Below are 23,808 nucleotides of genomic sequence, written 5' to 3'. Positions count from 1 at the left end.
TTTGTAAGTTATGGGAAGCCTTAGTAAATCAAGAACCAGGAAGTTGCAACATACGTCAAGCAACTTTTCATAATGATTTTGTAAGACTGACACACACAGCTGAAGGACAACATAGCTACATGGGCTAAAGGGACCATGTACCACTAAATTGAAACTCAACAGTTATGTGCTGAAGGCATGGGGATGCTGAATGCAGCTTCTGTGCAGTCTTTAATTCATGTGTGCTAAGACAGAACAAAGTAATGCCGTGCAGAAGCCACGTATCACGATTCATCGCAGACCAAGAACTATATCTGGCTACTCCTGATTATGTATTCAGATTATATGCCATTAAATTTCTTACCCTGGGAGCAAGGGTCAGAGCTATTTTGTGGAATAGTTTTGCACTCTAAAATACTGACAGTTTCCCTCTCCAAACAGACATTCAAAGAATGGTGAAGGGCTGGGCAGAAACAAAGGTGGCAGTTTATCCCACTCGGAAAAAAAACAAAAAAACAAAAAAAAAAGAAAAAAATCTAAGTCACCACATCACAAGACTATTTTAGCTAAAAATGTCACTTGGAAATCAAACAGGGACACATGGAAATTGGTCTGAACACAATGAAAAAAAAAGGAGGGAGGAGTCGTAAATACAGCGATCTCTAAGTCACACGTCTCCAAGGAGCTACCTCCTTCATATACGTGCTAACATTGGAGTGCTTAGTACCAGACGGTCTATTTGCTCACAATATTAAGGGGCATCTAGAATTAGCTATGGGAGATTTAAAATCGCCTGCCGATTGGATATAGAAAGGCTTGATCCAGAGATGGTCCGTCAGTCAAGAGTGTGGATTCCCCAGGCCTTCCTGATGACTGTCTTGCAAACTAAAATAAAGAGACAACAGGAAAACATTTTAGAACCACTTTGGAAGAGCAGTGTACTGAAAGAAGTGTCAGACTGAACCTTCAGAAAGCAAATGCGAGACACACTGTCACCAGTGCAGACAATGACAATACACCACTGCATCATTACATTTCGGCACTAATCCAGAGCAGAATTACCAACATAGCCTAAAAATGACAAACAGAAATTGCAATTTAAACAATCTAACAAATCCAGAGGCCACAATACAATTGAGAAGATCACCAACTCATTTCTCTAAGAATAGAGTAAATGTGAATGAAGAGGAAACTAACAAGGTTTAAGTTGCATTAAAAAATTAAAATATATCTATCAGAAGACACCCCTTCAGACACTCCCTCACCTTGTGTTCCCCACTTACCACCAAACAACCAGCAGACAACAGGAAAAGCAGAGGTAAACAGCCTTGATAAGGCTGTGGTTCTGTCCCACCCCATTCTTTCCAAGGATAGCTAGCATGGCGTTTTACTGCCCTAGAAAAGTTGTGGCTAGTAACTTGGACTTCTCTACATAAATGGACAACCGCTTCTTTCTCCTCGCCTTCTTACTTCCCTAATACTATACCACATTTTTGTACAGCGTCCAAGAAAAACCCACCAAAACCAAACCCCAAAATGATTACACAATTTAACAGAATAAGGTTCAATATTCTCAGCGCTGCTTACAGGTTATCATCCAGCATGCTGTCTAGAATACAGCCTAGGGATTTGGCCAACAAAGGCAAATTCATACATGCTTTCCAGCATGATAGCCCCTCCCCTGCCAAGTTAGCACTCTTAGTGAAATAGATGAAAAACAAGTCAAAAGCTTTAAAATTGTCATTGCTGCTTCTCCTGCAACGTGCAAGTGTTGCTCCAGGCCTTGGCCCATTAGTAAATACTGTTCACATACAATGCAAGAAATACATCCCAAGCATATTTGCAATGAATTTTCAATTTCTGAATGTATTCTAAGTATTTGCAGGTCCAACTTATTCTTTCAGGACCGACAAAAGTTTCTCTGCAAGTCACGGAAAGTAACGCGTGCATTACAGAAATAAGAATAGCAGTAAAGCCTACAAAATGTTCTAACGCGTTTTTCTTACACTTTTCACTCCGACATTTCTTTAGAATAGTTCTGAAACAAGACAGTAAACTTACTTGTCAACCTGTCAGTGAAACAAGTTCACTATAAAAACAATTAATACCACAGATTTGCCTGCCAGAAGCTATGAACGGGATCATTTCTTACCTAAATGTATTTTTTCTCCTAAATAGAGTAATACAGAGTTTTGTCAAACTCTCTTGATACCTACAGTGCACAAGGAAGAAGTCAGGTTAGTCATCTGCAGCCGTCATTCCTTTCACTGGATCTTTTTCTCTCATCTGAAAGAGAAAACACTATTCAAGTACTGATTCTCACACGATCTTATCTCAAAATTTATTGGTATGGAACACATTAAGCTACCTCCTTTATGTAAGACACTGATTACATCTGAGCATCCCAAATCAGTGTTTGTGAATATGCACATGCAGGCACCATTTTTGGTTAAGCTGCAGGTCTGCCGGAACCATTATCCAAAGGGCAGAGTGTACATGAAACTATAATGAAATATCCTGAGGCATGAAGGAAGAGAAGGGTGCAGTGCACGACACAAATCATGGAACAATGTACTCATTATTACCAAATTCACGTTTCTCATAGAAAGAACCCTGTTACATACCCCCACTACCTGCTTATAATACTTAGAGCTAAAAATCCTTTTACTGAACTGGTTTTTGGAAACTAATGAGGAATGAGGACAAAAATGACCGTTCAGCTTTGGGTAAAAGCTTATAGAAGATATTAAAGCGGTAAATGAATCATTACCACTCATACCCTCATTACCTGTGGTTCAATACATTTATTGGCTCAACAACAAACAGAAGTAGTCCATAATGATTAGAAGGAGATGCCAGCACAACGCAGTCATAGCCAATCATTCAAACCACAAGCAGCATGACCTAAATAGCAGGAGGACAATACACACTATGCTATGACAATGCAGCAGTCTTTCCTCTCTCTGCTGTACTGGATAGAAACAGTTTCTCACACAACCCACACCTGCCCTGCTTTTCCACTGACCTCATCCAGCTGTCTCTTGGTCTCCTCCTCCATCCTACGAATGTCCTCCATAGTCAGATCAACCCACTTATCAAGCCAGCAAAAGAGCTGCCGATGGAAGTTTGTGAAGAGACGCTTTTCTTGCTGCAAAAAGAGGAGGAATACAAGCAAGCTTACTCATAGGGCAATTAATATGGATCTAACCAGATCATAACAATTTTCAGAGATCTGTACACTGAAGAACCAGCTCCCTCACCCACCTTTCTATATAGCTGCCACAATTGGAAACTGGAGCTAGCTAATTTTTATTCTTTTAAGAGAATATCTAGAGCCTTGAATCCCCAGAGAAATGCATTTTTTTCAACCCTAGACAGCAGCCTGCACAGTGCATTGAAAGAATTAGCGAATGCTTTAGTAATTTCCTTTGATTTGACAGTATTGTTCTGACTGAATAAAGTGCTCCAGGTTGGGTTTACTTAGAGCACAATACTTGTCCTGGAGGTGTAGAAAAAAGGAGAAATAGAATAAAAGTATTTTTAAAATAATCCTTGACTTGCTAAAAACTGGAGGTTAGCAAGTGTGAAGGGTTGACATGCACCTATCTTGCTTTTTTCTTTTGCAGTGACCTAAAAAAAGCCTAAACTTGTTTTCCACAGCTGAAAACCTTTCAGCAGAGGTAACTAATGTACACAAGCTACTTCAAGTTAGGAGCAATTTATTTCCATTTCATAGGAGATAAGCTAGACAAAATCATTATATTAGGCAGAGGTATACAATGCCTCTTGGAAAGTTCTCATTAAGGAAGGACACTTCAGTTTTACCAATTACGGTTTCACATCTGATAACTCGCTCTCATCAAAAGCAGCTCAACTACTTTGACACAAATGTGTAGCTGAAGAGACACTCATAGAGAGAAAGGGATTCAAGACACTGCTTTGTTCAGGGCTTTTGTTACAGGTATTTGAAATCCTGCAGCAGAATGGTCAGTCCCTCTCAGAGTTCTCTTTAGATTATATCACCAGAGAATTGCTTTTGCAGAATCAGCACTGTAGTTTATCAATATTAACCACTGAGAAGTCTCCATGATCTGAAGTCATAGGCATTTTATGAATATGGCATTGCCTGGAAAATTGCAGGTACTGGTTCCGAGGTCTAACATCCTGCTGCAGTTCATGGGTTATGAACTCTGCCACAGAAAAAGCTCTTTTCAGGATACCAATTACTCATGTTTTAAGTTAATGAAGTTTCCCACCATCTGCTTATTTTTTAACACAGGTTTCTCAAGCAGCAAACTGGGAGAGGAAAACATGACTATAAGTCTAGGACTTGCCAGAAAGATCCTCAGCTGCTTAGGATCAGGTAACTGAAGCTGTAGCTATCTCCCCACAAAAACATGTCTTGCCCCTGACCAGAATAACCCTAGTATACACGTATCATCTCATCATTCACAAATGAACTACCAAATGACTGGAATTCTCAGGCTGATCTATTAAACAAAGCCAGTTTACCTTCATACATTAGAGTGAAAACTGTTCAATAGCCAATTCACAGAACAATCAGCCAGACCTGCCTGTGGATTAGCAGCAAACTGAATCCAACTTTAACTGATTGCAGTATATCAGGCAGAGGCCTTGACTGTATTGCCTGAGGTGACATGACTGGGTTTCAAGTTAGTATCTCCAGGCAGGATACACTATTAGAAGCAGCTGAGGTGCTAAAGCAGATGGGAAATGAAATATGCCTCATTTCCACATCTCTCCCCATCAAAGAGCTCACTTACCTTCTGTATAAAGTTCTCAACTTTATTTTGCAGACCCCACCACTTGAACTTGACTGTTACCAGTTTGTAAGCACACATGTATGGACAATCTGTCTGTTTCCCCAGCTCCTTCTGCAAAGACACAAAGATATTCACATCAGGACTCAGGTCAAATGTCTCCAGGAAAGCAGCTCCTTCAGTCATAATTATGAAGTCTTTCCACAACTCCTCACAATCATCTTGCATCCTTACAGGTTGCCTATCTTTTATCGACAAGTTTTGTCACATCTTTGCTCGCCCTTTTTCCAGGGTATTTAAGACCATGATGAAAATAGACCCTAGTTTCCTCCACAGGTGGCCCTCCCTCCATTTTGAGAACGGACCACTCCTTCCTCTCCTCTATTCCCCATTTTTTCTTCCATTAAATTTATGTCTTTCAGTATCTTCACTGTTATGCCATAGCTACATAGTTTCCTTAAAAGTCTTCTGACAACATCCCTATCTAAAATATTTTGGAAATGTATTATATCATCTGATCACCCAAATAATTATAAAGCCTTAAAGAAAACTCCACAAGGTTTGCAAGGTGGACTTCCTACTTCCTTTTACAGGAGCCATATCCACTCTTCCCAAGTGGATCATATCAACCCCAGCTTCTAAGTTTGCCTGCTAGAGATCAGACTTGCACACCCGTAGCTCCCCAGATCTCATTCAGGGTCCCTTTTAAAAACTAGTATCATATTTGCGCTTCTAGATTCCAAGTATTTAAGTGAAAGGTTAAACACTGCTGCTCATAACTCAGCTACTTCATCCTTGAATTCTCTCAGGTGAACCCTTGGGCTGAACACCAGACAGCTCTGGCAATTTCTTGGAACTCATTCAGTCTATTTGTACCAAACTCTTCCATTTCCTTTAACTTCAGAACAGATCACCAGCTGAGTTCTGCACTTCCTTCTACAGAAGTGAATCCAACGTTTTACTTATATGTCTGTGGCTCCAAGCCCCAATATCTATACTTCAGTCACGCAAGGTGATACAGGTTCCTGAGCTCATGCAATACACACCTTCCAGTTGGGACCCAGAGGTCCACGTCCAGTCTTGACAGATTTAAATTTTGCTGGATCTTCTTCTGCCTTGTAATCCTATTGGATAGACACAGAAGATTAAACACAAATTATCCTACTGTTACCCAGCTGCTCACTGTCACAAAGGATTTAGTTTTCTGGTGGGCAAAGACTAACCTCTAACTGCCTTCTCAAGAGCTACTGTTTTCAGACTTCAACATTAGGTCAGGCACTCTTCAAGGAAACATATTTCTCCCCCCTGTGCTGTGTCCTAGACCTATGTGAAGAAGTGGTAACAAACTGATATGACCTTTGTAAGGACTCCTTTGGGGTAAGACTATCAGATCTGTAAACCCACAGGATAGGTTTCCTGTAACCACTCGTTCTTTGGGAGCTAAACACTGCTGCTGCGGGAAATAGCTATGCTCTCTGGAGCTGTGGTATCTAGTATTTTTCACAGCATTGTATCAGTATGATGCTCACATATTACACACTAGAATAAAAGTACAGTCAAACTTGCAACACCACCAAAAAGAAAGAGGCATTAGTTATGCCCCCTATTGCACAGCAAATGATTTGCAGGATTCCTTTCCTGCATGTTGAGGGGTTAAGACTGGGGTGTGTACTCTACTCCTACGCCCAGTTCAATTAAAATGAAAACAAACTCAAGTCATCATCGGCTTAGTGCCAAAAGTGATCAATTGGTAGCATCTTGTTCAGGAGTCTTCTGCTCCAGGTGAATTCTCCTTGCTCTCTGGCAGCATTTAATTCAGAGTAGGTTGTATTTGCACATACAGCTTAGTACCTGCCTAACATATCAGAATCAGATGCTCATGTTCTACCAATTCATCTTTATTGGAAAGAAAAGCTAAAATAAGTACTAGTTCTGGTTTAATACCCAAGGCCAAGTTTGAGAACAGGTAAATTAGCCATATTTGAATGGTATCAGAAATACTAAGTGGGGAAACTCAAACAACATTCCTTTTTTATATAGTTGGGTTTTTCCCCAGTACAGTACAGAAATATCCCTTAGTTTCTTACAGTAACTCTAGTGGTTCTTAGAACAAAGCATTAGGTACATGATTTCAAGATACACTTGTGAAGCCATGGGTGACTTTCAAAAGGAGGCAGCTTAAAAAAGATCCTGTATGGGAAGGCCAGTGCCATTTCTTGTTATTCAAGCATTATAATCAGCTGCAGTGCTGAAGAACTACATATATACACGGTTACATGCACTGTAAGGCTAAGCAATACATTTTACAGACAGTATTGACATAGCTTTTAAAAGAGCTCTTTCTCTGCTTGCTTAAACACTTCTAAGGAATGCCTTTCCTCCTCTTTCCATCCTCTCATTTGTCCTGTCACCTGTGACCATCCCTGGGAACACAGTTTGTACATTATCCCTCTTTTAGCACAAGACCTCCCACACTAGGGAGCTCTTACCCACCTACCATACCTTGGGAAGTACTTGACTCCGATCAGCAATGTCTATATAAATAGCTTCTACATTCTTCCATACATCTGGCTCCAGTTTATGAACCTGCAGTGAAAGTACAAGACTAACGTAACTGATTCAACTAGAGAACACTCCCATTCTAAGATCGTAAAAAACCAGATGGACATGCAGACACCCAGTGTTCCCCTCCCATGTACAGAGAGGACACCACGGTAAACACACGATGTGAGATCTTCTAAAGAAGCAAAGGTGCTCACACAGAACAAGTTTTTGGGGGACAATTTTATTTAGCATATATGAGAAGCCAATGTGAGGGAGTCTCTGCCTTGCTAGTGCGATAAGCATTTCAAATCCAGGAACACAGCAAACAGACAGTTCCACACAGCAATTCTCCTCTAATCTAGCACGGAAAGCAGCATTGTGACATTAAAGCGATGAATAAAACACATGACACAAGTACTTACATTCTCTTGTGTTCCAAGATCTGATTTATGCCAGGTTTCAATTTTGATCAGGAAGTCATCCTTCATATACTCATTCTGTCATCAAAATAAAGGTTCTTGTTATTCTTTGGCTATATAACCTGTCGTCTTATTAGCTAGATGAGCAGTAGGAAAGTCAACTCAAAGAATTATAACTTGACTGGGGTTTGACTTAGGGAACTTCAGAATTGTATCTAAACACATCATTGCTTTTAGAAAAATTGTTTGATCACCAAATACGTAAGATCAAATAAACCACAAGCTGTTCACTGAAAAAACATAAGTTCCATTGTTTTAGTGAAACATTTGGAGTTTATAAATAGCTTTTTCTTTAAAGGACAATATCTGCTACTCTATTTAGAAGGGGTAGCATAAGTTAACTAGGCAGAAATTGTCTCTTCAAAGAGATTACTGATCTAGCACTGAGTACATATTTGGATGCAACTCTTCAAATGAACAACAATATTAAACTGATGTGTTGAGAGCTTTTGACACTGGAAAGGGAAGGGACAAGAAGCACAGTTTTGCCAAATAAGCAAAAAACTTTCCATTTCTAGTTATTACTCTGAGTAGAAAAGGACTTCCAAAGGTAACCCTATCCTCCTCCCTCAAGGGAATAGAAACAAAAGCCCAAGCCAGTGAAACATTCAGCACGTAAAAAGGAAATATCAAATTCAGAAGAGAGATTACTCAAAGGGACATAATGGTATGAGCTAACTTTCTTTTAATCAGTTTATCTAGGCAATGGCACATTCCCATGTGTAAAGCTGAGCATTGCTGCAGTAAAGAAAGATCTCTGTCCCGAGTTACAAAGTGTTTGTGGATATGCCACAGTTGGTAAGGGGGTTTAATCTACATGATCTTCCAATGACAAAAGCTAAAGAGCTTCTTATACCCAGAACACTTCATTTCAGACATTACACATGCTTCCATAGATCATCAGTAAAAACAATACTTACTGTAATAACTGGTCCAAGAAATCAACACATGAAAAGAGAGAGATACAGTACTTTAGTGAAAAAAGAATATACAGCAACCATCGCCCTCCTCCCCCTATTAGCAAAACAGAGACAAATTCAGCTTCCCAGGGGGCTGCTGATACTACTGAGGAAAAAACCCTGTAAGTCGATAAAAACCAGCTAACTTCACCCCCTTCTCCTCTGGAAATTCTCAGACTTGGAGAAACCCAGAGGAGCAGCAATTAATTATGTACTGCCACTTCTGCTCTTTGGACTCCAGCCAGCTGGATGAGAAGATGGAATAAGTATGTTCAGCTGACGGCATTTTACCAATCCTTTCTCAGCTTGCAGATAAGAAACCTTTCTGTAGTTCTGAAGCAAACACATGCTGGATTTCAGGCCAGTGCAGACCTCATCATTCCTGCACACAGTAACCAGACCCTCTGCATCTCTACTGCTCATGGTAACTAAACTCCCTGGATAGTAAGGCTCAATTATTCAACACAGAAAAGCAATTAAAGATCCTGTAACAGTCAGCATCTGTTCTACCCAAGCCATCAGAGTACATTAGCAATTCTATCTAAGAATAAGGATGTCTGAAGCTAGAGTTGAACTTTGCTGGTTTGTTCTGAAGTTTAACATGAGGGCTCTACTAAGAAGCAGTTTTGTTTTAAAGGTACTACTACAATTTGTGAGTTTCTAACCCAACACTCTGTAGACAGTACCATCCCTTGTCACCTATCTTGCACATCCAGCTACCTTAATTGCCTACTGCTGGGCCTTGGACTGCTCTAAACCCCTAACAAATTGAAAATTGCTTTTTACAGCAATTTACAGAAGGCTAATTATTTAGACTGACATGTTGGGGTGGAGGGAGAGAACAAGCAAGCAGACCTGAGGCTAATTTTTAAAAGGCTGAATTTCATCTCAAAGAAATTTCATTATTTCTGCAAGAAGGAGTTTTTTCCTGCTAGTCCACACAAAATACTGAATAACCCAGCAGTAATTATAAACCAGAGCCTTCCTACCTTCCCATGACAAGCTGCTTTTCCATGACTATGCACCATGACTATGCAGCTGCCTTAAAACAGGTTCCTTCACCTTCCTAATTTCTTCTCTGTGGGGAAGACTCCTCATTTGTAAAGCAAACAAATTAATCTCTTTAGAAATGTCCATTAAAACTTAGATGCTCAGCTTGCTACAAATTACGGCCTGCAACTGAGGCAACAGCAGCAACTCCTACACGTTTCAGCTGCAGTTATAACTTCTCAATTTCTTGACATTTGGCCACGGGCATCTCATGCTGACACCCAGAAGAATGGAACACACAAATTGCTTTTCTAAAAACATTTAAGCGACATTAATATTTAAGTCAGACTGCAGGAAAAAACCAAGAACACTGTTCTCTTGGCACCAGCCCACAGTTATAACTATTAGGCAATCCTCACTTCATTTTTACTGTAGAAGTTGTAAATGCATACAATGATAATCTCATTTACAGTTCATACTCTCAAAGGAGCAAAGCAAGGCTTCCATTTAAAGTACATGAAAACAACACATTACAGCACAAACAAGTGTGCAGAGTTGCAGGAAGTTATAAGCTAGGCATTTAAATTCCCTCAACCTTCATACTTCTTGGATGATGGTATATAATATGCATATTAAAGTAATAATTGAGCTTTTCAGAGGAGATATAGGGAAATGTAAGAAGGATAATCTTGTATAATTAAAAAAAAGTACCATGATGCACAATTAGCTAAAAGTACTGCTTTATTCAAACTTAAAAGGCTCTGCGTGATAGCTGATATACAAGTAAGCAGTGCTCCAGAGAGCAGCACTCTAACATCACCTTGGTGCAGGAGGGCACAGGCAGAAGTGCCACCAACTCCTACACAGTCAAACCAGGTTTAGTTCTTACCAGGTCCCTGTCTCTTAAGTTTCAAACTCCAGTGAGAGGACTGAAAGCCAGCATGGCATTTTATGTTGCGCAAAGATTCACATGAGGCCATCCAAGTCTTCTCACGTACGACCAAAATATCCGAGCGTGTCCCAAAGTAACATGATAATGCACAAGGCAGCCTACACCACATACATGGGTTCTTCCCTCCTGCCCAGTATTAGCAAGTGAAGGTTTCAGCAACTTTTCTGAGCTTTTCTTGATTCGCGTCAGGCTGGCAGATTCTCTAAACAGATTTGTCAGCCTCCGCATAAAAATTGCCTTCTGCTCCAACCCCCACAACAAAGCACTTTCTATCTCATATTATATTGGTGTTTATTACAGTTGAGGATTTTTTTTTTGTTATGTTATCATTTCTAGCATACCAAAATCTGAAATTTCTTTGACTGTGTTGGAAAGTCTTGTACTTGATTTTAGTATCACATTATTTCCACTTAAGTAGAATGGTAGCAGTGTGTAACTGAAAGACAAGCAGCTAAGAGCGACAAAACAAGCTAACTCCATACCTTTGTTTGAGAAATTGGTGGAGAAGAAAAACAGGAGGAGGATATAGCTAGGCATTATGTCTAACAAAACCTACTGGAGTCAACTTAGTCAGATCTCTTTCCACAATTTAAAGAATTAGTGAAAGAACTGTTTGCATTTAAACCAGTTCAGTGTACTTAACATGGAAATAAACTAGACATTTACTAGCTAATTTAAGTAATATGCAGCAAGAAAACTGCATAAAATTGAGAAACATAGATTGTAAATAACTTTGTTCCAGCATCTTGAATTATGTGACACATTAAAAACTTATTCTGCAGTTGATAATGACAGTATCTGAATTTTGTATTTGAAATACCCATTCCACTAGCTGCATGTAATTTCACGTACTGAAGTAACGTTATCCTCCCCTACTGCAAAGCTTTTTCCTTCTTTTAAAACACTTCATTTAAAATTCTCTTAAGTAAATTGTTGAAAAATAATTTTTTTATATTGAGTTTCAAGAACAGTTGGAATTTTTAAGTTTACAGTTCCCATAGCAACTGTACCACTACCAAATAGCAGAAAATGTATTCTTCAAAGATACAAACAGCATAAAACACAGCCAAAAATACTATATAAGTTCGGAGGCAGAGTCAAATTTGCAGTTCCTACAGCAACAAAGGCCAGAAAAACAGTAGTGGTTAAACATTGTGGCTGATAACTTCAGCAAGTAAATAAAATACTAAACACTCCTGTAGAAGATGAGTTTGACATTATTTCACCACTTTGCACAGCTTCCAGAGCCTCACCCCAGACTTTACAGATGGATTCACTTTACACTTGTTGGATGAGACTTGGATATCTGTGTCAAGCCCCCAACCCAGAAGCAACTGTAGCATTACCTGTTCAACCTTCACCAACCTTGGATATTGCAATTGAGCAAATATCAATCACATAACACTGCTGCTCCCATCAGACTGCACTAAGCAAGAGGCAACCAAGATCTTCCCTGTTCCCCTCTTGCATCTTCCATTTGTTTTCCCCACGAGGCTATGCTGCGCTTGAGTACATAAAATCATCCCTCATGCATTCATTTCACTAGTGTTACACATCTGTTTTCTTTAGTAGGACTAACATCCATTTCTTGGTCTGTTCTTTTCCACTGTCATTCATTAGCAGCACATCAGACAAGGGCATTTCTTTTAACTCCACAGCACTGTATTTTGCTTTTCCTGATCACAGAAAGGGCTTAGAGAACAGAAATCTAAGGTAAGAGCTGAAACAGCTTCCCTACTGGTTGCCTCCTTCATTATCCCCTCCTACCCTTCCCCCTGCCCCCAAGAAACCAAAAAGCCAGCAATCCATAGTCCTTCCCCACGCACTCACCAGTTCTGCAGTAGGGATAGGCATTCCATGCTTTTTCATGTATATTCAGAGCTCCTTCAGGGGCCAGCATTCTCACAAATGTTGGCACTTTGCTGCAGAATTTGGAAACAGGAAGGCAGGCATAGATAAGAACTACATGTAACCACAGCTGTGGCCCAGACACTCTGAGACCCGCAGAATATCACCTGAAATGCAGATGCTAGAGTCTTGCACATGTGCACATTGGTGGAACTGGTGGGGTTCTCCCCAACCCCAGTACGATGATTTCCAGAGACTGCTGAATTGGACAGGTTAATCTAAACCTTCTTTACATAATGAAAGGAAAGAAAAAAAGAAGGAAAAAAAAAAAGGAGGCTGAAAACAGGTTGAAATCTAGGAGGCATTTTGCTCTTTAGCCAAATTCAAGTATCAAAATATTGGGTAACAGAATCATATTTGATTTTAAAAGCTCAGAGCCAGATTTTCTTGGGACAGCCGCCATGCTTACAGGGGCGGATAGGAGTACCAGTGATGCTCACTTCCAGCTGTACTATGTGCCAGCTGCTGTTATACTCCTGTCTTACCTCCATCTCTTTCAGCCTTTACTTAATCTGTGATTTACAGAATAACTGCAACCCTACTGCCTCTTCCTCCAGTTCCTCTTGCCCGAGGAACCTTGCCCAACTCTGGGAATAAAATGTTTCACATACCTCTGTAAGTGGTAGATCTTGTGTGTGTACTGCCCACGCTCTCCATCTCTTTCGTAGGGTTCATTCACCAGGACCTCCACTCCTTCACCTCCACCAGTTTCATTTTTACTGGCTTCTGCCACAGAATACAGCTGTCCCACTTGGTACTAAAAAAGTTAAAGACACATTATTGTGATAGCTATAATTTAGCAGAACTAATAACTTTACCAGAAGCAGCCAAGGATAAATTAATTATCTGGGGAGAAGGCAGAGAAAAGGACATCCACTTGCGTGTCCAGATAAACAGTTTTTCACTTTGATAATTTCACTTTGATACAGAAAGCTTGAGTGGTAGTTAGGAGGAAAGCACTGCCAATAGGATAGTTACCTTTAACCCTTAAATCTCAAGCTCCAAACCAACACAAATTGAGGAGAAAATAAACCAGATTAAAGGAGCGTCAGGACAACATTTAAAGAAAACGCAGGAGACCTCAGGCATACAGTAGCAAAATCCATTGTTTTTCAATCTTTTTGGCACACTGGTGTCCCAATTGTTCAGGTCAAATGGAGAATAACGCACTGCCAGTCCTAAATTAATAAGCATACAGTACTTCAACCAGAAGAATCCCAAAGAACTTCACATGAAGTTTTTTGACAAAATAGCAGCATTATTTCCCAGGAATCACTCAAACTACTTCATATTATACAATCTCTTTCATAAGAAGCATGCCCAAATGTTTCACAGGGAAGAGCAGAGGAAAATCAAGAATATGAGCAAAACAGAACATTCTTCTCTGCAGAAGATATAAAGACTAATACACTCTTGCCTCTGGTAACTAAAAAAGGGGAGGCAGAACTCAAAAGAACTATGATCAAATGAAGGAAATTCACACAGGCCTCTGAGGCGAAGTTAGATGAGCAGATAAGGTTTGAGGGCAAAGAAGCTAAAGCACTAAGTCAAAAGGAAGTGTTCAAACTTAACGGAGTTAAGTCTTCAGAACAGAAAGCGAGCAAAACAGCAACTGTTGCCAAAGGCAGTACAGAAAGGCAGTCTGAAAGGGTAATCCACAAAGTGTTAGGCATCAGAAGTGCAATGATTAAAAAAAAAACACCAAAAACCCAAAAAACTCCATAACTACAAAGCAATGGAACACTGTTTAGGCCTTCTTCCTTCTCCCCAGCCTAGGGCTGTGCATCATAATCAGAAGTAGCACTTACCACTCCCTACACTGAAACCCAGGCTGGAAAAGTGGAATACTGCTCAGAGCTGACAGCCCAGAAATACTTCACTGGCCTGGTACATCTTCAGCAATGAAGGAAGATTTCTACAGTGGTTAGATTTTGTTGTCAGAGCATCCAAAATAAAAACAGTACCCAAGCTCTATGGTGTTTTGTACCATCTGGTGCTCACAAAGACCAAGAAAACATTTATTCCTATTGGAAGAGTAGTGGATGGTAAGCGAAAGTAATAAGGCTAGATGTCCTGGCCTCAGTTAATCTGGGGCAGGGCAAAAAGCATACCAGAGGGATTTAAACAAGTGCTCTATACAGTCTCAAGTTCAACACATAGGCATATTAAGTAAGCCTGACTACCTGTTAGACTATCCGTGAAAACAAAACAAAACAAAGAGCCATCCAGTAAAAGTAATCTATAAGAAAAGCAATCTACACACCACTTCTGAGCTAAGAGCAACAGCTCTGCTGGTTCTCTCCAGAAAGTACTGGCCCAGGTTACACAAGGACCCCTTGCTTGGCTGGACAGATCCTGCACCGTCACCAGCAGATTGGGTTTCAGTCTGGATTTTGGGCTGCAATACAGCTCTCTGCCTTCTGACATTTCATACACTACATTGCTTTCCTTATGACTCCCTACAGATGACCCATACAAAACAGAATACTCACCTCCCTCCACAAGAGCAAAACATGAGAGCTGTGAAATCTTAGAAGCGAGTTGATTTAGTAGAGTAAGAGCCACATGTACACTCATAGAGAAGAGAATTTATCATGAGTTTGGCAACTACAGCATTAGAGGTGAGGACTGAATGGCTTTGACTGCTTTGCAGCGAGTCTCAGAACAGGTCTCCAGGGGCACAAACTAATTCCTCTTAGTAACAGTCTCTCATTCATTCCTTCTCCTTTTTAAATATATGGGTCAAAGTTCAGACACTAAGAGGATAAGCCCTTTGGTTTGGCATCTTCACCATTTAATCTTCCCTGTTATTTCTGATCCTTTAATCGCATTGATAAAAGAGGAAAAGGCCCAAATAAAACTGTCCCAACGAACAAATCCCACAGCATCTGCCTGCAAAAGTTCACAGAAAAACAGATTCTGGCTCGATGAAGTCCAAAGTGTCAGGCAGACCCAGCCCTGCAGACCTGAGAGCTCCTGAAAAGCTTCTTTTCTTCCGTAGGAAGTTATCCCTCTTGACCTGTGCCACAACACCTCTTCTACAGCTGACAGCGTATCTTCATTACACCAAACTTCTTTCAGAAGGCCTGATCTCAATGTAGCCATCTTCAGAAGTTATTCTCCTGAAAGCAGCCTTGAACACAATTAATAAATAAGAGTCCTTTGTGTTTGGCAAGCTCCTTCCCATGTGAGAGGAACAAAGAGGCAGCACAGAATGTGTACACACAGCTCTAATCCATACCAGCATTTCAAAGCGGCAGCTGGCAAGACACCCACACAGCCGCTCAAGTCCATGCTCTCAAAGTTGGCATTGTGCAATGTGATGTTGGTCAGAGTACAAGAGTAAAGGTTAGCACCTAAGATACAACAAGGCTTTTTTCTTTTTGCTTCCTGCAGTGCGACAATGTATAAAACAACACAGGAGTGCAGCTTGCAGCCTGCACTTGAGCAGGACCACATTTTGGCAGAGTTTCCTAGTAGAAGACAGTCTGCTACAGTCTAACTCCTACATCCCAGCCTTCAAGTTTTAGTCATCACCAGGGCTTCTCCTCCACCGTTTTGTTCCCATCTTAGCAGTTACTTGGCTAACTATTCAGCGTTGATCTCTTTATTCATCAAGTCACATCTCCCTAGTGTCTTCCTAATCACTGGTTTTCTCTTGAATTCCTTATTATCGGCTAAGCTCCATTTACTATGGGTGAGGGGACTGAACACAGAATCCCCGGCATATCACAGAACGACACAGAAGACTCCCTCAGCCCTATTACAACACCTCAAAGACACAATTAATTTCATTCTCTATCTTACGCATTGGCATCAGGCTTTTGGCAGCAATTTACATGCTGAAGGCGTGAACTCTTAAGGCTTTCGAGCAAAAATTCCCCATATTAAAGTGAAATCAGAAGTCCTCTTGCTAGCCAGAGATGCTTAATGAGCAGCTACATGGTCAAGAGCCACAACAAGTCTCCAGAGCCCTATTTAAGAGTTTTGTGGACAAGGAAATCCTTGAAGGCAATGAAGTTGTAACAGCTGTTTTGTAGTACAGACAGCAGTGTAGAGACAGAGTGATGCACAGATGTGTCAGCATCCTTCCACACAGGAAGGGGGATGAAGCAATACAGAAACTTAAAGCAGTAGTCATCCTTTCAGTCAATACTGGAAACAACCTTTCTTCTTAAGCATACCTTTAAAACTACCGTATCACATAAGTATATATGCAAAGCTAAGCGAACTTTAGAACTCTTTCAGCTTAGGGAACTGTTTCCTGAAATCTGGCCTATCATATGAGAACCACCAGACCTTGAAAAGGGGCATCATTCAGGGGACATGGTGACAATATGCAAGTTTGGGGAGAAATTAAGTTTGGTCAAGTTGGCAGCCTATCCACAATCCAAGCACATTAAGGTGTTCTCTCTAGTATTTTTGTTCCTTCTCTTCTAATGATGTTTATTTGCTCTTCGCTTTATAAACTTTTCAGTAGGTTACTCAACTTTTTTTTCCGATCCAGAGGAGAGGAATACACCTTCTTAAACAGATGACCCCAGGGCATCCTCAGACAAGCAGGTTGCTAGAGACCGACAGATTTACATACCGCCCAAACCTCTATTTTCCATACAGGCAGCCTACGCACAAGGCTCAAACATGCCTGGCACTGAACAGCCAGCCAGGGAGGGAAAAGAACATAGCGACGGACTCACTTTAACTGGATGAAGGTTAATCCTAGTATCAGAGAACTCAGAAAAACCCTGTGCTGGGTTCCATCCAGCCTAACCCCCTTGAAGAAACAATCTGTATACTGATGCTTTGACTTTCTCTTTACACAGCTTGATACCCAAGAGGCATATCACTACGAGGCAGGGCTCCTGCTATTCACGCTAAGGTCTTCCATTTATTGAACTCTGGAGTACCTTACCATTTACCCATAACTTTCTCTAACTTGCAAGTTTGCATCCATTGCTTACTTGCTAAAGCTTTTCATGTTAGTCCTTGCTTTGCAAGGACTTCCCCACACAAGTAGCACTCAGGCACAATAAAAGATCCAAACATACCTAACTCTAATACTTTAGTCGGACTTCTGTTAAAACTGCTTGAAACAGATTCATGCAGAAAGCATATAATCTACAGGTAAGGAGTAAGCAACAGACAGACTTTTGGCATTAACAGTCTCATTAACATAGTACATAGACCTAAAACCACTCTCTGATCAGAGGCCTAGGCTTTCCATCAGCATGTGATGCCTGTCACAGCAAACTGATCCACAGGAACAAGGAACTCAGCTTAGACATTGCTTTTCTTTTACTAGCCAGTCTCATGGCTGCAGGAACGCACTACACCAAGTTCCAAAATGTGCTCTGTCAAAGGAGTAGAGAGTTATAAAAGAGATATGCTTAAAACAGTGCTGCCATGATCCGGCTCACCACTGTCTCTACTACAGTAGCTGCTATATTCAGGGGAAAGAAAGATGGACAAGAGTGCTGTTATCGCAGCTCTCCCTAAGAGTTAGAACAAGCCCTTGATCACAGCTCACAAACCGAAGGCTTACAGCCAAGGATCACAAGAAAAAAAAATACAACTAGAAGAAGAAATCTACTACAGAAATGCTATAGACTCAGTAATTTCCACTACTCATCTACCTTGCTAGTATGAACATTAAAAAATTGAAAATGTTTATATGGTCAGATTCTCTGCAAGAGTGCTGTTCAGTGCGGAAGGGAGGAAGGAAAGGTAAGCTGCAACTCCCACAGAAAACAGCAGGGAATCAGCCACCAACTTTGCACAACTATTCCACGGGCAGTTTGGCAATCAAAATGACCATCTCCATTATAGACTACAATGCTTCTCTCAATTAGAGCTTTACCTAAACAAAAAGAAAGTTTTCTTTCTGCAAAAGCTAGAGAAGACAGGTCTTAAAGAGTCCTAAGTAAGATATACACAATCTTTCTTTTGCTATACCAGCCCTACAAACCAGAAGAAATTGTTGCTCTTTGCTAAGAGTTTAAAACAAAAGAGTTCCAGCAAAACACAGTCTAAAGGGTAATTTAAACTTGTACCTGTAAAGCTTCCTCTTTACATTAAAAAAAAAAAAAAAAAAGAGAGAACAATAGTATTAATCAAAAGGAAACTGCACTTTAGAACAGTCTGACAAGTCAAGATTTGTAATCAACACATCTGAAAGTACTTTATTGGAGAGGCTTAAAGAAATTAAATTACTTGGTCAAAATGATGGTGAATGAGTAACAGCACACAGAGGTCCTGAAGACAGCTATATCCTTCTCTTGCATTTTCCAGTTTTTGTTCATACAAGCTGCTTTGATCACAAGTTTATTTACAGTCCTAATCAAAGCAAGCAACAAGAAAAGGACTTACCTCCTCCACAGACACAGGCAGGATAACGCGGCTGAAAGGGAATACAGAAACAGAAAGTTAATAAATATCCCTATAGCTGCAAAATTTACATGACATATTCCTCACGTCATGAGCAACAGCTACACAGCTCTCCTCTCCCCCCAATATTCCAGCATCCACCTAGTGCTAGCATCCCTAGCACTTACACTGTAGTCCCAAGACTATTTATACAATAGCCTCAAAGAGAATCAATACATGATATAGCATAATTGCAACCCTATACCAAAAGTGTATCATTCTCATAGACCCTTACTGGTAACATCTTACCAGCCTACAAATCTACACAGCATCAAAACAGTTGCATGTTCCTTCTCACTACATCAACAGTCACATCTTATTTCTCGTCAAGTTGTTGTAGAGCGTGGCTACGTGCTTCAACAATTTTGTGGAGATCTGTGATAGTCCCAAGTCATCGCAAGATTTGTTTAAATGCCCCACCCAGTAGGAAATAACACTAAATAGAGGGCTATACGGAAGGCTTTCTCAGAGCTGACTGAGAGGGAAGGTATTGCCATTTCTATACGAGTCACTTTTTTTTCACATTGTGGTTTCCTGAATGCCTCTTAGAATCAAACGACTAGACTACAGAGCAAAAACTGCCAGAAGTCACACTGAGATTTTTTTGAAAAAGACAAGAATAAAACTAAATTTAAAACTGATAAAGATGCATGCATGTTAAGGCCTTTAAAAATATTTTATATATCTCAAAAACTAGATTTTTATTTGACCTCTGCTTTCAGTAAGGATGATGTTGAAATAAGGAACCAAAGCAAGAAATAGATATGAAATGGATACGGCTACTGTGGGTGGAAGAATTCCCAGTTCTTTGGGAATTAGTCTCAAAGAAATTAGGATATAATGGGATCAGCAAAAAGTCCTCTTTATTAATAAACTGATTTTAAAAAGCAATGCTAGTGAAAATTGCGTTTTTTTCTATGCTAGAGGAATGTTACCAATAAAATACCACAGGACAAACTGTAAGAGGGGCAAAAGTTTACAGATTATGCAAGATTACTTATGACAGCACTGCTTTATGCTGGCTGCAAAGTACTGCCGAAAGAGCTGAGAACTGCAGATGAAGTTCAATGTCAATAAAAGCAGAATAATGCATGATAGGCACTCGTCTTCCCCAAACACATGGAGTTAATGAACTCCAAATTAGCTATTGTCAACAAATATCTTGGTGTCCTTATGGAAAAGCATCTGGAAACATCAGCTCAGCAGCAGTTCAATTTCTGATGTTATGTTTACTTTTGAAACACCATACATACATACACACAAAAAGAGAGTTATGCCACTATAATCTCTCATGCATCGACATCTTGAATACTGCATATAGTTCTGGTCACCTCATCTCAAAGAAGATACAGAATAAGTGAAGGAAGGCAAAAAAGATGATCAGAGATGGGAAAAAGCTTCTGTGTGAGAAGAAAGCAGTTAGACTAGGCTTTTCAGCTTGGAAGAAAAAACAGCTAAAGGGTTAAGATATGGTAGAGCATTAGGGAGTCATGAATGGTGTAAAAAAGTGAATGGAGAAGGAACAATAACTATGTCTTACAACAGAACAACTCAGGACAGAATAAAAATCACTAGGCAGCGTACTTCTTTACATCATGCATACTTAAGTTATGGGATTCCTTGCCAAACACAAGAAGTATAAGCAATTTTAAAATGGGATTTGATCAATTCGTGGAAGTCCGTACGCCACTTACTGGTAGGATATACTGAACAACAACCATTCTACTCACTGTTTATATATTGTTCCCTAAAAATATCTGCTAGAAGGCAAGATGGAAGAGGACCTTTGGTCCAATTCAGTATGGTATTCCTTATATAAGGGAGAATTAAAAAAAAAAAAAAAAATGGATTTCCATAGGTAGACCATGCCATCAAGCATGACATTAGGTTAGTTAACTGCATAAAACTGCAGTAAGAATGAAAAGAGGGATAGGATGATAAGAAAAGCTGAAAGACGAAGAAACAGGAAAGAAAAAATGGCTTTGGAATGGAGTTCAAATATTTTTCTTTAGAAAACCTAGTGTAAAAAGATTGATGTAAGCTAATGAAATTCCGTTTAGGAAACTGGAAGACACTAGATCTGAATATTATCTTAGAGTTAAATGTTCATGAACAGAGAAACAGAAAGAAGTTAAATAGTTTACAATTCGTTTAGCCTAGCAAACAAAGAATGCGGGGGATGACTAACACTTATAGGTAGTCAAGTGATAAAAAAGGAGGAGGGAAGACTACTCAAGAGGATCCAGAGGAAAAGCTTCGCAGGAGCAGCAACAGGAACAAAGACTCCTAACTTTGGGACAGAACTTCATCAACTTATGAGAAATTATACGATGTGCTTGCCTGCCATATCAAAGGCCTGAAAAATGAAGAACACTTAAGATCCCTCCTAGATTAAAATCTGCCTCAAATGACAGCAAAGGGAAGTACAGCTGCAGAGAAGGTCAGTGTCATTATCGTCACTTCACAGGAAAGGGAAGTGAGTCTCTACGCTCTGATTCTCCTCAAGGTCTTCCGATGCAGTTTAAACGAAAATAGGGAGAGCAAGCAAGACCTCAACCAGCACTTACAAACCCTGCAACCAAAAAATACAATCAAACAAATGAACAAAACCCATGCAGCTTATCGGTAGCATGGATAGGTAAAAATGAAAGATAAGTCTGAAAGACTGATAGGACATCAAATGAAAACGTTAAAGCTATCGCTGCATAGCCATCAGTACAAGAAACTGTACAGAAAAGATGATACAGATGGTCTGACAATAAAAGATGTGACATCAGGTTTTTGTTATATTGCTCTATTTCTGTAACATCTCCTAAAGTACCTATGGAGCACATAATACCCATTTGATTTAGTAGGGAGGATGTGACAAGGGGTCACAGAGATGGAGGAATAATCTGCTCAGATGACATGCAGTTACAGCTCAATTATATTTTTACCTCCTACACTAGGTAGGCAGTAAGGTACCTGTATGCAGTGTTGGGGCAAGCAAAACTAATAAAACAATAATAGCAAAGTACTTCAAATATCCAGGTCACATCAAAACAAGTAGTTTCTATATGCCTTAAACAACTGCCTCCTGGAAGATGAGATTTAGTCAAAAACCATTTCAAATAGCATGTAAAATGGGCAACTTTCACATACAACATCAAGGAAGATTTATACCAGCACCAATACAGTGACACAACTCAGAATGTGCAACTGTTAGACCTAGCTGGGAATCTCAGGAAGTCAAAAATAAATGCTCATTTCTAAAGTACAGTAGCAACCTTGACTGTCCTTAGAGCCACATATGTCTTAATAAAAACACTAAGAAGGGAAGAAAAGAAACAGGACAATATAGCCAATGACAAAACCTAAAAGGTTTGGTGACCCTTCTGAAAATTGAAATGGAAACCTGTAAAAAGAAACAAATTTAGTAATTCTGGTCTTTTAATCTTTAGTCTTAACATTTACACTTCACATTTTGTTTCTGGAACAGGCAGAGTGAAAGACCAGTAGATATGTTGATTTGGTGAGGTAAATGTTAATATCAAATAAAATGACTTTCGGAAGTGATGCTCATCCAAATGAATTTTTCATACTCTCAGAAATTTGAATATTCAAAGTACATACGTTCACATCTTCATGAGATGCCCTGGCAAGTGAGGTTTACTGCCATACAGGGCAAGAGATTGTAAGCAGAAGCATGAAAAAGATACATGAATGCAAATAGAAATAAACCAGACAGGTGCTGTAAGAAGAAAAGCACATTAACCAACTAAATTAATAGGAAAATATCAATGAAACAGACGTTATAGAAGAACAAGTTGATTATCTTTTCATGCACCTGAAACTAAGCACTTAGCCCAGGTTTCTGTCTGCTATCCAGTTTAACACTACAGAAGGTAACGGTGTCTCTATGTTACAAACACCAGCTCTGCTGCTGCTCTTAAATTCTACACCCCTATCGTTGGATACAAATAGCAAGTGTTTAAGGATTGGTGAAAAAAAAAAGTTAATCAAGATTAAAGACAACTACAATGATCAACATAGTTTAATATTTAAGTCCACACCATGGTCCATGATCTGGCAAAGTAATTGCTATAAGGAGGACACTGTCACGTAGGTAAACGTGTCTAAGAGAAGACCTGAAAACCCACTTTATCATTGGGATCACAGCTATCTTCTGTAAGGGGGGGGAAAAAAAGCAAAAAAAAAAAAAGCTTCTTCCATCACTCAAAAGAAGTTTTAAATGATAGAATGCACTTAACTTAAGACTGCACTTAAGTTAACCTTAAGAATTCAGGAAAGAAATATGTGCAGTAGTATGCAGAGCTCGAAGACACCTAGCCAAAGTGCACCGGTCCAAAAGAGCATACCATGTTAGCAAGCATAAAGCAGCTGAACGAAAGACTATGAAAAGTGATGTGACTAATAGTTACACACACACTCACGACATATCGTCCAGCCTGTTTTCCACTCCTCCTTCCCCATTACAGGGGGCAGAATTTTTTTTTCCCACGCAGCCTCAGGGACAGCAAAGAACTCCAAAGTGAGGTTTCCACATCAAAAAATATTTTGGAGCTATCTTATTTCTGGCACATTCACGCTTGTTGGAGCCTCTACTTAGAAATTACACAGCTAAAGGAGAGGAGGGGGATCAAAACCAGGCTCACCACTCAGCCCTGTTACAACCAGCGGGGGGCAAGATGCCACTGCCTCCCACAGACACCGCTGTGCACCGACCCGCCGGCTCCCGGCCGGGGTGCCAGCCCAGCTCCTGACTCCGGCGAGGCCCTTAGCGCCATCAGTCC

The 23,808-nt window shown here is 40.0% G+C and overlaps 1 protein-coding gene across 1 annotated transcript; it reads right to left on the bottom strand.

Moving 5' to 3' along the window:
• Positions 1-2,217: 2,217 nt before the first annotated feature.
• PITPNA (phosphatidylinositol transfer protein, alpha) lies at positions 2,218-23,453 on the bottom strand. Its single transcript, XM_009583370.1, has 11 exons — positions 23,449-23,453; positions 18,959-18,989; positions 13,204-13,349; positions 12,515-12,606; positions 8,704-8,711; positions 7,727-7,801; positions 7,263-7,346; positions 5,807-5,884; positions 4,764-4,874; positions 3,005-3,127; positions 2,218-2,265 (listed from the first exon to the last, which is right to left on the bottom strand). Exons 1-11 carry the CDS (start codon positions 23,451-23,453, stop codon positions 2,218-2,220), a joined length of 801 nt encoding a protein of 266 aa, XP_009581665.1.
• Between the last annotated feature and the right edge of the window lie 355 nt (positions 23,454-23,808).

This window comes from Fulmarus glacialis, unplaced genomic scaffold, assembly GCF_000690835.1.
Source record: "Fulmarus glacialis isolate BGI_N327 unplaced genomic scaffold, ASM69083v1 scaffold27808, whole genome shotgun sequence".
NCBI classification, from domain to species: Eukaryota; Metazoa; Chordata; class Aves; order Procellariiformes; family Procellariidae; genus Fulmarus; species Fulmarus glacialis.
The sequence above is the reverse complement of the archived record's forward strand: the minus strand, read 5'-3'. Positions and strand labels throughout refer to the sequence as shown.

What these genes read in the sequence shown, in the direction of transcription:
- PITPNA (XM_009583370.1), bottom strand. An exon ending in TGCCTGTGTCTGTGGAGGAG is followed by an intron (nt 13,350 to 18,958) that starts GTAAGTCCTTTT and finishes TAACTTTTTTAG; the next exon opens with TACCAAGTGGGACAGCTGTA. An exon ending in TTGAGAACTTTATACAGAAG is followed by an intron (nt 3,128 to 4,763) that starts GTAAGTGAGCTC and finishes CTCTTTTTGCAG; the next exon opens with CAAGAAAAGCGTCTCTTCAC.